Source organism: Lynx rufus, unplaced genomic scaffold, assembly GCF_022079265.1.
Source record: "Lynx rufus isolate CCGP_SWC_20201006 ecotype Redwood Valley unplaced genomic scaffold, mLynRuf1.p SCAF_3, whole genome shotgun sequence".
Classification (NCBI taxonomy): Eukaryota; Metazoa; Chordata; class Mammalia; order Carnivora; family Felidae; genus Lynx; species Lynx rufus.
This window is the reverse complement of record NW_025814845.1, coordinates 128,522,927-128,537,360: the sequence shown is the minus strand read 5'-3', so window position 1 is coordinate 128,537,360 and position 14,434 is coordinate 128,522,927. Positions and strand designations below refer to the sequence as shown.

Sequence of the window (14,434 nt, the reverse complement as noted above, 5' to 3'; positions counted from 1 at the left end):
CCAGGCACCCCAGGAAGAGTGATTCTGAAACATTTTGTGACATACAGAGGCCTAGACATGGAGTCAGGAAACCTCGTGCAAATCTTTGTACACCCAGTGACTAATCACCTTTGACTCAAAGCAGTCACTTTAAATTTTCTGGATCTCTGCATCAATACAATCTTACCCATACTCTCCCATAGAAACAGAATAAGCATGAGTAGTACATGTTAAGGCATTATAGACTCTTATAACAGGATGGTAAAATTCAATTACCATTACATTATAATACTGGAAAAACTTCAGTGTTAATTTGTAGACAGGTTTTAACAATACTAATCATACCTGTATATAAATGACAATCATTATTTATGAACTTTCTTCTAAACTTTAAGACATAGAGAAAATGCCTTATTAATTCCCATTTCTTAGAACGTCTCTAGTGTAGACCAGAGGATACATCCGTTGGCAAATGGGTTAATGAGGCATTTATATGAAAGCAGGTATACAGAGAAGATAGTATCATGTAGTGGGTTAAGAGCTCGGATTCTGGAATCAGAAAAGCTGTATTCTAATTCCTGTTCCACTGCCTAGCATCTGTGTCACTGTGGGCTTCGGTTCCATCTCTAAAATTAGGAATGATAATCCTATTTACCTCACAAGATTGTTGCAGAGAGAAAATGAGAATGCACCACAGATACTCTTTACAATGCCTGGCTTATAGTCAGCCCTCAACAAATGTTAGCTATTATTATCATTAGCAAGAAGACAAATCTTTCAGATTCCATGAAACTCTTAAAGTATCTTGCATTAATATAAGGAAGGTTAAGTGATTAGCCCAAATGGCTTATCTAGGAAAAATTACACAAAAGTTAAACTCCAAGCAATCATTGGTTTTACAAAAATATGTTGTACGTTAGAAAATGATTCATAAGATTAAAAAAAATAACCTTAAGAAAACAAAATGATTGAATATATAAAAACAATACATACAGTTCTGAAAATGTCTCTTCTTGAACAGAACTAGGCACAATTGCTTCTGCATGTCATCATAGTAAGTGTGGAGAAAGTTTAACTATAGCTTATCAGTGCCATAATACATACCAGTCCATCTGTTAGCGGCTTCTTTGGCTACTTGATTTGCTTGACCTGAAAAAAAGTATATATATGTGAATCATCATCTTCATCTACTTACAGATTCATTTTTTACATGAATAAAAGTTTACACAAATAAAACTCTATGTGAAAAGCTCAAATTGTGACATATCATATCCCACAAATCTGCTCAGCTCCCCAAAGAAATTTTAGATAGCTGCAATTATATTAGTCATGAATAACCATGACTGTAAACAATTAGTTTGAATCACTGAGTCATAACTGTAAACAATTTCCTTTTCATAAATGTCCATTATTATTATACTTGTTCCTTTAAAGATAACAAGTTTAAGTGAGATGTATTTCTCAGTTTACAGCATCAAGGGGATAAAATACTTTGAGTTTAACAAGAATTTTAGGTTATATATATTAGATCACAATAAACCTGACCTTAAAAAAATTTAACAGTCATACAGTAGCCGCATAGGAGAAAATATTTAATTTATATTTATACATGTTGCTATTAAATGTATCTGTATCTATGTCTTTCAAGTTAATCTACACAGCACGTAACAGTTCCATGATCAACTGAGCATAAATATTATTTATTATGATGACATTTATTTATTGAAAAATAATTTTTATACTACAGGACTCACCATATTAAAGCATACAATTCAGTAGGTTTTAGAATATTCACAGGGTTGTAAAACCATCATTATTTTCCAGTTTTTGTTTTATGTTTCAAGTTTTTATTTAGATTTTTAGTTAATATAAATAGTGTAATATTAGTTTCAGGAGTAGAATTTAGTGATTCATTACTTACATATAACACCCAGTGTCCATTTTTTTTATTATAGCCATCCAAAGCATGGTGAAGTAGTATCTCATTTTGGTTTTGATTTGCATTTCCCTAATAATGAATGATGTTGAGAACCTTTTTAAATGCTTATTGACCATTTGTATATTTTCCTTGAAAAAAATGAATCCTTTGCCCATTCCTAATTTGTTTTTTTTAATTGTTCAGTTGTAATTTTTTAAAAAAATGTATATATACGTTTTGGATATTGGACACTTGTCAGATACAAGATTTGTAAATATTTCTGTAGATTTTCTTTTCACCTTTTTTTAAATTTCCATTTTCATTTTTTAGAGAGAGAGAGAGAGAGAGAGAGAGAGAGAGAGAAAGAAAGAAAGCACATTTGGGGGAAAGACAGAGGGGGAAAAAGAATCTTAAGCAGACTCCATACCCAGTGCAGAGCCCAAGGTGGGGCTGGATCCCACAACTCTGGAATCATGACCTGAGCCAAAATCAAGAGTCAGATGCTTAACCAAATGAGCCATCCAGGAGTCCCTCTTTTAGCTTTCTTGTTAAGGTATTTTGATACACAAAAGTTGTTAATTTTGATGAAGTCAAATTGATCTATTTTTAATTTGGTTGTTTGAGAGCTTCGGTGTCCTGCCCAAGAAACTGCTGCCTAATCCAAGAATACAGAAATACACACTTATGTTTGCTACTAAGAGTTTTATAGTTTCTTACATTTAGGTCTTTGATCTGTTAGTTTTTGTATATGGTCTGAGATGGGAGTCCAGGTTGATTCATTTACATGTAGATAACCAGTTGTGCCTAGCACCATTAGTTGAAAACACTATTCTTTCCTGACTGAATGGTCTTGGCATCCTTGTTAAAAATCAGTTGGGTTTAGGGGCACCTGGGTGGCTCAGTCAGTTAAGCGTCCGACTTCGCCTCAGATCATGATCTCGCAGTTGGTGAGTTCGAGCGCCACATGGGGCTCTGGGCTGACAGCTCAGAGCCTGGAGCTTGCTTCAGATTCTGTCTCCCTCTCTTTCTGCCCCTCCCCTGCTCATGCTGTCTGTTTCAAAAAGAAATAAACAGTAAAAAAATTAAACATCAGTTGGGTTAACTTCTGGACTCTCAATTCTATTAACCTCTCATTAACCAGTATGTCTCCCCCCACCCCAAGTAATCTAAACCCAACGTGGGGCTCAATCTCACAACTCCAAGATCAAGAGTCGCATGCTCTACTGACTGAGCCAGCCAAGTGTTCCTGCGTGTCTATTCTTACAATAGCACCACACTCTCTTGATTATTGTAGCTTTGTAAGAAGTTTCGAAGTTGGGAAATTTGAGTCTTTCAACTTTGTTGTTCTCTTTCAAGATTTTTTTGGCTATTCTGGGTCTCCTATATTTTCATATGAATTTTACGATCAACTTACTAATTTCTACAAAAAAGTGGTTAGTATTTTGATAGGTTTTACATTAAATCTACAGAACAATTTGAGGAGTATTTCCATCTTAACAATGTTAAGTCTTTCTATAAACACAGAATGTCTATTTATATAGGTCTTTAGTTTCATTCAATGTTTTGTACTTTTCAGGACAAATATTACACTTCCTTGACTAATTCTATTCCTAAGTATTTCATTCATTTGGGTGCTATTGTAAATGAACTTTTAAAATTTTATTTTCAGATAGTTCGTTAGTATATAAGATACATGTGATTTTTGTATATTGACTTTTTGTATCCTATAGCCTGCTGACCTCACTCACTATTCAACATGGATGCTTTTCTCTTTTTTGCCTAATTGGGCTGTCTTGAACTTTCAGTAAAACGTTGAAAGAAGGGGTGAAAAAGGTCATCCTTGGGGAAAGCATGCAGCCTGTCACTATTCAATAGAATGTTTGCTGTAGATTTGTTGTAGATGCCCTTTTTAAATTGAGGAAGTTCACTTCTATTCCTAGTCTGTTGAATGTATCATGAAAGGGTGCTGGATTTTGTCAAATATTTTTTTGTGTATTAAGACAATCATGTTGTTTTTGTCACAAATTACATTATATATTTTTTGCCCAACAAAAGAGGATTACCATTTTTGTGTATGCAGCTGTTTTTTAAATAAAATAGGAGAACCATAAGGAGATACAAACAAAAATAGATATATACTCTTTTCTATATTTACCTATGAAGTAAACTTTACCAGTGTTTCTTCATGTCACTATGCAGTGTCCTTTCAATTCAATGAGAAAGACTTCCATATTTTTTAGGGCAGGTCTGCTAACAATAAACTCTCTCAGTTGTTGTTTACCTGTTTACCTTACTTTTCCTTCATTTTTGAAGGAAAATATTTCTGGATATAGAATTCTTGGTTGACGGTTATTTCCCCCCTTAATCATTTTGAGTATGTCATCACAATGTCTTTGGCCTCTATGCTTTCTAATAAGAAACAAGTTGTTAATCTGATTGAAGGTTCCTTGTATATGATGAATCACCTCCTCTTTGTTGCTTTCAAGATTCTCTACCATTTGACAATTTGAGTATGATGAGTCTATATGTGCATTTTTTTGGACGCTGCCCTAAGTTGGAGTTTGTTAAGTTTTTTTGATGTATAGGTTAATGTTTTTCATCAAATTTGAGAAGTTTTCAGCTTTTACTTTTTAAAATATTCTTTGAGCCCCATTCTCTCATCGTCTCCTTCTGGGACTTCCATTATATATGCTGGCACTCGTGACGCCATGACACAGGTCTCTTGAGACTCCAATGATGTTTCTTCATTCTGTTTTCTTTCTGTTCCTCAGACTGAATGATCTCAACTGAACTATCTCCAAGTCACTGATTCTTTCTTTTGCCTGTTCAATTTGGCTATTAATCAATCCCGAGTGAAGTTTTCGTTTCAGTTATTACAGTTTTCAACTCCAGCATTTCATTTGGTTCCTTTTTAATAATTTCTACCTCTTTGCTGATATTCTCTATTTGGTGAGATATCATTCTCAGACTTTTCTTTAGTTCTCTAGGCATGTTTTTCTTTAGCTCTTTTAACATATTTAAAATAGCTGACTAAAAGTCTGTGTCTAGCAATCCAACATCATGTATGTTTCTGTGCATAAACCATACTTTCTTTGTAGATCTTGCAATTTTTTTGTTGTTGAAAATTGGGACATTTTAAAAAACGTAATGTGGCCACTCTAGAAATAAGATACTTCCTCCCTTCCCAGGGTTGTTGTTTTGGTACTTGTTGTTATTGTTTGTATAGCGATTTGTCTCAACAAATCAAAGAATAAAGAAACTCTGTATTCTTTATTATGTGAGGCCACTGAAGTATCTAGTTCGCTTACTAGGCAGTTAATAATTGAACAGAGATTTCCTTAAACACCTGGACTAAAACTCCAGGTCTTTGCTGAGTGGCTCTCTGTGTGTGTTGGGGCAGGTTTCAACACTCAGCTAGGCAATTTACAACCCTGTCTTAGCTTTCAGTTCCTATATGCCCTGAGTGCCAAGGTCTGCTAGAGGTGGGACTTTCCTGGGAATGTGCACAGCCCTATGCATATGGCCTTCCAGATTTCCAAAAATCTGGTGCTTTTCAAGACACCTATAACATGTCTTTCAACCTCTCCTTGTAAGCTCTTTGATTAGTCTACTGTTTGCCTCAACTGGTATTCATCAGTTCAAACAGCTATGGGGTCAAAACTCTTGCCTATAATTGTTTTAGACAACTGCTCCCCAAGAAGTGGCTGTTAGTACTGGGCATACTACAAGCCAGATCAAATAAAGATAATTCTTCCTATTGGTGCTTTCAGAGAACCATCAAAGATGTCAAATAGTGACAACTTGGGAAAATGAAGGTCTTAAAGAGCTCCAGCTCCAACTTACTCCCTCTGATACCAGGAATGCAGGGCTCTTAGTTTTCAAGATTATTGCTGAGCTATAGAGAAGGGGATAAGAATAGAGCAAGTTAAAATACCATAAAACTTATTATTCTTGCTGATATTCAGCCATTTTTCTTGAATAGGCAAATCTTTGGTTCTTTTCCAGAATTCTGGAAAAGTTGTGACAATTTTTGCCAGCTTTCCTGGAAGGATAAATTTTCAGAGGTCCTTACTCCATCATTTTCACTGTCATCCTGGCATTTCCAAAAATATTTCTTAAGTACTTCTAAGATCTACTTTTAAGTATTTTTTTAGGAATTCAATGTTTACTACAACTTATTTTATCTGTTCTCACTTCAGTAATGGTCAGAGTAGCTAAAATTAAATTTCACGTTTCATACATTATTACTTTCACTTCTCACTTCTTAGATATCTATAACTAAACTTGCTAATAATTAATGTAGATACCAATAATCAGTTAACATGATGAAATGTAATTGTTCCTGCAAGAATTACTGAGAAATAAGTAAAAGATAATACACTGCCAGGTCTCTATGAACATAAAAATTAGTTAGTATCAGCAGAAAAACTTTCAAAATAAACTATGACTGAGATTACCCTGATGGTTGTAATATGGGTGCTGTAGCCACACTATTAAGAACGAAATCTTATTAAACTCAACTTGTGAAACTCATAATCCTTTAATCCAGTATAATCTTTTATGCAATAACATGATAATCAATATCCTATGAAACCTCTCATTAGCAAAAAGCACGTTTTAAAAGCAGTAAGCTCTCTGGGGAAAGGAAATAATCTCATCTGGGGGAATAGAGATTAAAATCTAAAAAAATTATCTAGATTTAGTAATAAGGAATTACTGCCATTTACTACTTAAATGTTTAAATTTCTTGAATCTATGGGTTTATAATTTACATCAAATTTGAGAAAAAATAGCCTTTACTTCTTCTGATATTTATTTCTTCAGGTATTTTTCAGGGTTGGACACATACACATACACACACCACCCTATGCCCCCAGCATACACTCCTTTTGGGACTTCGATTACACATATATTAGGTCACTTGAAGTTGTCCTACATTTTAGGGATGCTATTTGCATTAAAAACATTTATTTTTCCTGAGTTTCATTTTGGATACTCTCTACAGCTAGCCTTCAAGTACACGAATCCTATTTGACAATAAATTATATATTAAAAAAAAAAAAACAAATACACGAATCCTTTCTTTTGAAAAGTTTAATCTGCTATGAATCCAATCCAGTTTCTCATTTCAAATATTATGGTGTTCAACTCCAGGACTCTGACATGAGTTTTTATATCTTCCATGTTTTTTGTTTTTTTTTCTAATGTTTATTTTTGAGAGAGAGAGAGACAGAGCATGAACGTGTAAGGCGCAAAGAGAGAGGAAGACACAGAATCCAAAGCAGGCTCCAGGCTCTGAGCTGTCAGCACAGAGCCTGATGTGGGGCCGGAACCCACGAACCTTGAGGTCATGACCTGAGCCAAAGTTAGATGCCCAACCAACTGAGCCACCCAGGTGCCCCTATATGTGCCGTATTTCTACCTAACTTTTGGAACATATACAATACATTTGTGATAGCTTTTATTTTATTTAAAAAAAAAAATTTTTTTTTTCAACGTTTATTTATTTTTGGGACAGAGAGAGACAGAGCATGAACGGGGGAGGGGCAGAGAGAGAGGGAGACACAGAATCGGAAACAGGCTCCAGGCTCTGAGCCATCAGCCCAGAGCCTGACGCGGGGCTCGAACTCACGAACCGTGAGATCGTGACCTGGCTGAAGTTGGACGCTTAACCGACTGCACCACCCAGGCGCCCCTGTGATAGCTTTTAATGTTATGGTCTTCTAATTCTGCTATCTGCATCAGCTCTGGGTCAGTTTTGATTGAAGGATTATTCTTTTCATTAAGGGTCACATTTTCCCACTTCTTTGCATGCCTGGTAATCTTTCATTACATGCTAGACACTAATTTTATTTTGTTGGGTGCTGAGCAGGTTTGTATTCCTGTGAATATTCTTCAGCTTTGTTCTGGGATGCATTTAACTGACTTTGCAATATAGTCTAATGTTTTCAAGATTTGTTGTTATGATTTGTCAGATGCGTGGAGGACAAAGCTCAGTCTAGGGCTAATTAGTCCTTGCTAGTGAGGCAAGATGGTCTTGAGTGCTCTACCCAGTGCCCTATGAGTTATGAATTTTTCTAATCTGCTTGGTGAGAATAGGCACTACTCTTGGTCCTGTGTGAGTGCTAGACACTGTTCCTTCTAATTCTTTGAAACTGTTCTTTCCCCAGCTTTGGGTAGTTTCCTCATATGCATGCACCAAATACTTGAGGGGAACCCTCTGTAGATTCCCAGGGTTCTCTTTCTGTGTAATTTCTCCTCTCTAGTAGGCTGTCCTGTGAACTCTAGCCACAATGGTCTCCTTGATTTTCAGTTCCATCTACAGGGCTCTGCCTAGGTTCTCCTTCCTTGTGCCACAGCCCAGAAACTCAATAAAATAAGCTGACACAATTTTAAGACCTAATTTGTTTCCTTTCTCTAAGAAGCATTGTCCTTTATTGTCTGATATCAAGTATCTTAAAAACTTATTTGATGTATTTTGTTTGTGTTTTTTAAGTGGGAGGATAAATTCAGTCTGTTACTACTCTATCTTGCCTACTAGTGGAAGTGCCACATCTGAGTAAAATTTTATTTGTTACCTGTTCTGAATTTTAAAAGCAGAGGAATTGGGCATTTCTCTATAAAAGTATGAACTGAAGTTAATCTAAAATTCTTGCTTTGATAGTTTTTTTTCCCCCTTCTGATTATAGTGTGGTAGCTTTCCATAGAAAAAAAAATCTTACCTTAAAAAATATTAAAAAGATATCTTACCTTTACATCTAAAATAGATTTATGGAATAATGTGATTATCCTACATAACTGCTATCTATTAAATATGTTGTAATTTTCTATAATTAATGCATTTTATAAAGATAGATATTTTTAATGGAGTAAAATAAAAATAATACAAAGCCAGGAAGGACCCTTATCCTCTCATAACCCTATAAAGCTCAGAAATGTACAATGTAAAAATGTCAAAAATTAATATACATGTAATGGATTCACCATTACAAAATTCTACAGCATCCAAATATGGATCCATCTTAGGTGACTACATAATTAAATATGAAAAGATAATCTAGGTCTGATGTTGATGAAGAACGGTAAAGTCTCTTAACTCACTGTAAACCAGAAAACATTTTCTTCTCATTCACTTAGACCTCATAGCCTGCATAATACTCATTCACACTGGCATGTTTTCCCTTAGGTTGAGAAATAAATCACCAAAGAGAGGCTTAAGATGGAGAACAGAATTCAGGCAACCAGCATAAACTAGTTACAACTTCCTCCTCAACCATGCTATTCTACTTTCCAGAAAATTCATCATCCTTTATATACCTTGAAACTTCTTCCATCAAATTTCATCACCTTTCTAAGAGGGGAGGCAATTGCCAAAATTGCTGCTTGATCCAGAGGTACAAGGAATGGCAACAGCTGAAATTACATGCCTGAATTAAAAGTTTTCCCCATTCACGAATCGATCTGGCACAATTCTCTATCCTTGTGGATTTCCTGAACTGCATGATGATCCACTGGCACAGGATCACTATCAGTATAGTTTTGTAAGACTAAATAAGTTTCAGTCATTCTGGAGTAGACAGAAGTAATTAAAATTAGGGAAAGGACTGTAAAAACAGGTCATAAGTAGAAGTGATGTCAGGCAGGTCATGTGCCCAGGGAAAGAGCAACGGCAATATAACGGGGACCATGAGGTAGAAAAGCAGAAGCCTTGACTGGACATGGCTATGAGTTGTAGGTCACTGACAGAAGAGAGAATGAAATGGGTAAGCAAATAATTGGCACTTTCAGGGAAAAGTCCCAGATTTACACAAAACTGAAATCAGGAAGGAAGGCAGAGCCAAGAAAGAGTAATAAGTGAAGGATCAGATTTGAGAACTGTGAAAACAGAATTCCCATGATGACCTACTACAGGGTACAGACATGTTGATCCTAAAACTAAACCACCTGGAGGCATTCAATCTGGGTGAGAAAACCGTTCTCAAAGCTCTCTTTCATGAGAAGCTGCTCAAGACACACACTGGACATCCTAACAAGCAGTATATAATTCCTTTTAAAGACGAATCATGAGCAGGCCTAGCTTCCTCATAGTAACCTACGGCACCGCTTTGAGGTGCTCGTGTTCAAGCAGGGTCATTTGATATTAGTTAAAACTTTGAAACGGATAAAAGTCATTAATTTTGTAGATTTGGTTACACTTTATTTTGCAGGATGATGATAAATGAAATTCATCTGTGGGCAGCATTAAAGAGCTAATAAGTCTCTCTAAATGCCTGATTTACAGAAAATGACTGGCTGGAGGGGGCGGGTGGGCTCTTCTACCTCCACTTCTCTGGGAAAAACATCCTGGGGAATCGGCTGAACCAGGGCCAATACATATCACCATCTAGGCTGTGGACTACATGTGATTAATGCCTCCTGGAGTTGTGCAAAGTAGGGATCTGTCTCTAAAATTAAATTTAACTTTAGATTACACTAACTGAACTGCTTAAATATTTTTTAGTTGTAAGGAATACCATCAAGGAGAGCTTAATTGTAATCAAATTACTCTCAAGCTAATTTTATTTATTTATTTATTTATTTATTTATTTATTTAGAAAGTGGGAGCATGAGTAGGGGAGAGGAACAGAAGGGGAGGGAGGGGGAGATGGGGAGAGGGAGAAAGTAAGACAAAGAATCTTAAGCAAGCTCCATGCTCAGCATAGAGCCCAACACAGGGCTCGATCCCATGACCCTGGAATCATGACCTGAGTCGAAATCAAGAGTCAGATGCTCAACGGACTGAGCCACCCAGGTGTCCTTCAAGCTAATTTTAAAGTACCAAATATTTTCGATTTCTCTCAAAGCCTTCAATCACATACTATTAGTTTTGTCTAAAAGTTTCACTTGGTAAAGTTCCCTAAATGAAAAGACAGGCTAAGACAGAAAAATGTGAAGAAATTTATACATATTTTCCTAGGCAATTACATGCAGTGCCCTTATAATATACTCTTTCATTTCCTCAAATATTGAAATTTCTATCTTTACATAAATATATAAAAACTATTCAAAATAAAGCTTTGGAGATTGGTTTTAAAGTAAAGGAAAACATCATTGGTGTATTCAAAAGGTAAGTCAATGCACAGACTGATTTTCTGTAACTTGCAAACTCCTATTTTTGGTAATATTTTTTCCTAGAAGATAATGGTAGATTTCATTCTCAAGTCATTGTGCTTGGGGCCAACTTAACTCCTTCTCTGACTCCTCAGTTTCCTAAGCTTATAGTTTATATCTTTATCCTTCTACCCTATCTACCTTCATTACCCTTGAAATGCTTACAATTTCAAAGTTGTCACTGTTCAATGCTTTAATGTTAAGACTCTTTAATGGAAATATTAATGCAATATTAATACTACTAATGGCTTGATTTTCTCATTATACATGGAGAATGGCTACCAGGCAACTAGAAGTATAAAATCTCTTTCATGAGTAAAGTTAAAAAACTGCAAGATATGATATAAACTTACGTATTTCTTCCACAACTTGTGGGTCACATTCTCTGTATTTTTCTACTTCTGCCTTTAGCTGTTCCCTTTGGTCTCGAAGTGAAGAAAGCTCTTTTGCTAGCATAGTTCGCTCTTCCTGCATTCAAAACAGTTTTATGTACAATTAAGACAAGTAAAATGCCATAGGTTATAAGGCTATACATATTATAAACATTTTATTTCTCATAACTAATGTGCACTAGGCTTTGGACATTATATATACACATACCTATATTCACAGTATAAGGACAAACTCAATTCTCATTTTTCTCTGAAATCTCAAACATCTATCATATATTTTGATTAACTGGATGGGAATTAATATATAGAATGGACCACTCATTAACAGATGAGAGGTCACTGATTATGTATGAATTTAAAGATGACTAGGTCATCATATGTTAGGAAAAAGTGCCTCTTCGATCTATATATAGAAGTAATATTTTAGAGCAACATAATCATTACAAGTGTGGTAGACAATTTTTCAACCTTTAAGGATGATCAACCTTGAAAAATATTTAAAGAGGTCAGAAACAATAGAATTACTGCTTGTGGTCTCCTATCACTTTCCTTTAAAGGTAAACCGGAAGAAACTTTTAATACAACAGAATCTGATAAACACCACTTGAAATTTCCCGCCAGAGTTCTCACTAACAGGTAGAAGTCACAGTGTCACAGTTTTCAATTCATATGTGTGAAAGGTTATGGTACAGACTGAGAGGATAAGCCTGAAGCAAAACCAAGTAGAGTTCAAGCTGTCTGATGGGACTTATTTAAGGTCCCTTGCTAGTTTATATTTTGGTACCTGTATTTTTTGACTTTTGCCTTTAACTGTTCTCTTTCGTTCCAAAGTGAAGAAAGCTCCTTTGCTAGCATTTGTACAGGGAATGCATATACAGGGCATCATGGTCTGACGCAGCACAACCCAACAGAACTCTACAATGACAGAAATGTTCTAGATCTGTGCTCTCCAATGCAGGAAACCTTACCAACATGTACCTAGTGAGTACATGATATATGGCTATTGTTACTGAAAAACTGAATTTAACTGCATATGTTTTAAATTTAAATATAAATAGCCAAAAATGATTACAGTGTATACTGTATTAGTACAACTCAGAAGAGATTTAAAAATAACTACAATACGGGCACCTGGGTGTCTAAGTCAGTCAAGCTTCTGACTCTTGGTTTTAGCTCAGATCATGATCTCACAAGTTCAACTCGTGATCTCATGAGTACAAGCCCCACACTGGGCTCTGTGCTGGCAGCACGGAGCCTGCTTGGGATTCTCTCTCTCCCTCTCTCTCTGCCCTTCCCTTGCTCTCTCTCTCAAAATAAACAAACATTAAAAAAAAAAAAAAACTATGACATAAGATAATTATTCTTTGCCACCCACACCCAAATTATACACACTCCATGAGAAATGAGACAAGCAGCAAAATGGGGAAGAATCTGTGAAGGCAATGATAGTTCTCCAGACACCCTGAAGTGGTAGCCATTTCAGACTGTTACTAGCACTGAGATTTTTGCCAAATTACTTCACTTTTTTGTGTCTTTTAGTTACTCAAATTAAAAACGGAGACAGTAATAGTGGCCACATCCTTGCACTGTTGGCAGGATTCAATAAATATAAAATGCATTGGGACAGTACTTGCCTGGCTCACAGTAAGCAGATTATAAATGTTAGCTATCTCTTCATCATCATCATCATCGTCAGCAGCAGCAGCATCACCATGGATAATACCTAGTAAACAGCGGCTAGGTGTTTCTAAAAAATCATGATTGGTGTTCTCACAATTAACACGAGTCCATCATTCTCAGGAGCCTTTCTAAACTACTACAGTCTTCTGATAGATGCAAGCACCAACTAGGTTTTTTCCTAGCTGCAATAGATCCAGTGGGCTGGGTAACATGCAGCAGACAACTTTTGGGCATGGGTATGTCACCATTAATCAAAGGTGCTTCTATAATTTATTGCCAATGTTCAAGAACAAAAAGGATCAAATAAAGAAATAGTAATTGCTCTGTCAATTAAAGAAATATAACAGCTTCAGGTTATGCCAGAACTTACTTCCCTTGAACATTTTTCAAAAATTACCAAATTCCAATTCCTATCTGTGACTGCTGACTATTCACATAAAAGAAGGTATGTGAAATAATTGTGAAAAGCCACTGCAAACCTGTGATATATTCTTTTCTACAACGTGATGGGGTTTTGTTTTGTTTTTTTAATTTTTAATGATTATTTTCGAGAGACAGAGAGAGTGCGAGTTGAGGATGGGCAGAGAGAGAGGGAGACACAGAATCCAAAGCAGGCTCCAGGCTCCGAGCTGTGAGCACAAAGCCTGATGTGGGGCTTGAACCCACAGACTGTGAGACCATGACCTGAGCTGAAGTCGGACACCTGACTGAGCACCCAGGCGCCCCATAATGTGACAGGTTTTTGAGTCTCTTTCACAATCAAGTGATACAGAGGCCTAGATGGAATGCTTAGTGGTGCCTGCTGATCTTTAATAGTTTTTTTAAGTCATAAATCCATACTTGAGATAAAGATGAAACTAGAAAGTCAAGTGATTTTTAAAAACCCCTAACATAATACTTTAGAGAACATTACACTTTTTAAAATAAAACAGTGTATCAGTATTCATTTAAATAATTTAGAAATATTACAAACCCTCAAGGATAATATATTGATAGTTTTCAATATGTTCTATGCCAAGACTTAAAAACTTGACTCTCAAAATTTTTCATAAGCATTTATAAAGGGCTTACCTTGTGCCAGGCCCTCTTCTAAATGCTTTGCAAATATAAGCTAGTTTAAGCCATAGGATAACCCAAAGAGGTAGATTTTGTTCCCTATTTTATAGCTGGGAAAACTGAGAACAGAAAATTTAGGAGACTTTCATACCCAGGCCACCTGGCCCCAGAATTTATGCTTCTATGTTATGCTGCCATATATAATATAATAATAAAAAATAAATCTATACTTAAAATTAGTAAATCCTACCAGGTCCAA

The 14,434-nt window shown here is 35.8% G+C and overlaps 1 protein-coding gene across 1 annotated transcript in view; it reads right to left on the bottom strand.

Moving 5' to 3' along the window:
* MND1 (meiotic nuclear divisions 1) overlaps window positions 1–14,434 on the bottom strand; it is a 64,168-nt gene that overhangs the window by 7,588 nt on the left and 42,146 nt on the right. The window contains exons 6-7 of the mRNA XM_047091904.1: window positions 11,401–11,515; window positions 1,084–1,128 (exon numbers count right to left, since the gene is read on the bottom strand). Of these exons, the coding sequence (XP_046947860.1) occupies window positions 1,084–1,128; window positions 11,401–11,515 (160 nt within the window). The remainder of the gene's footprint in view (window positions 1–1,083; window positions 1,129–11,400; window positions 11,516–14,434) is intronic.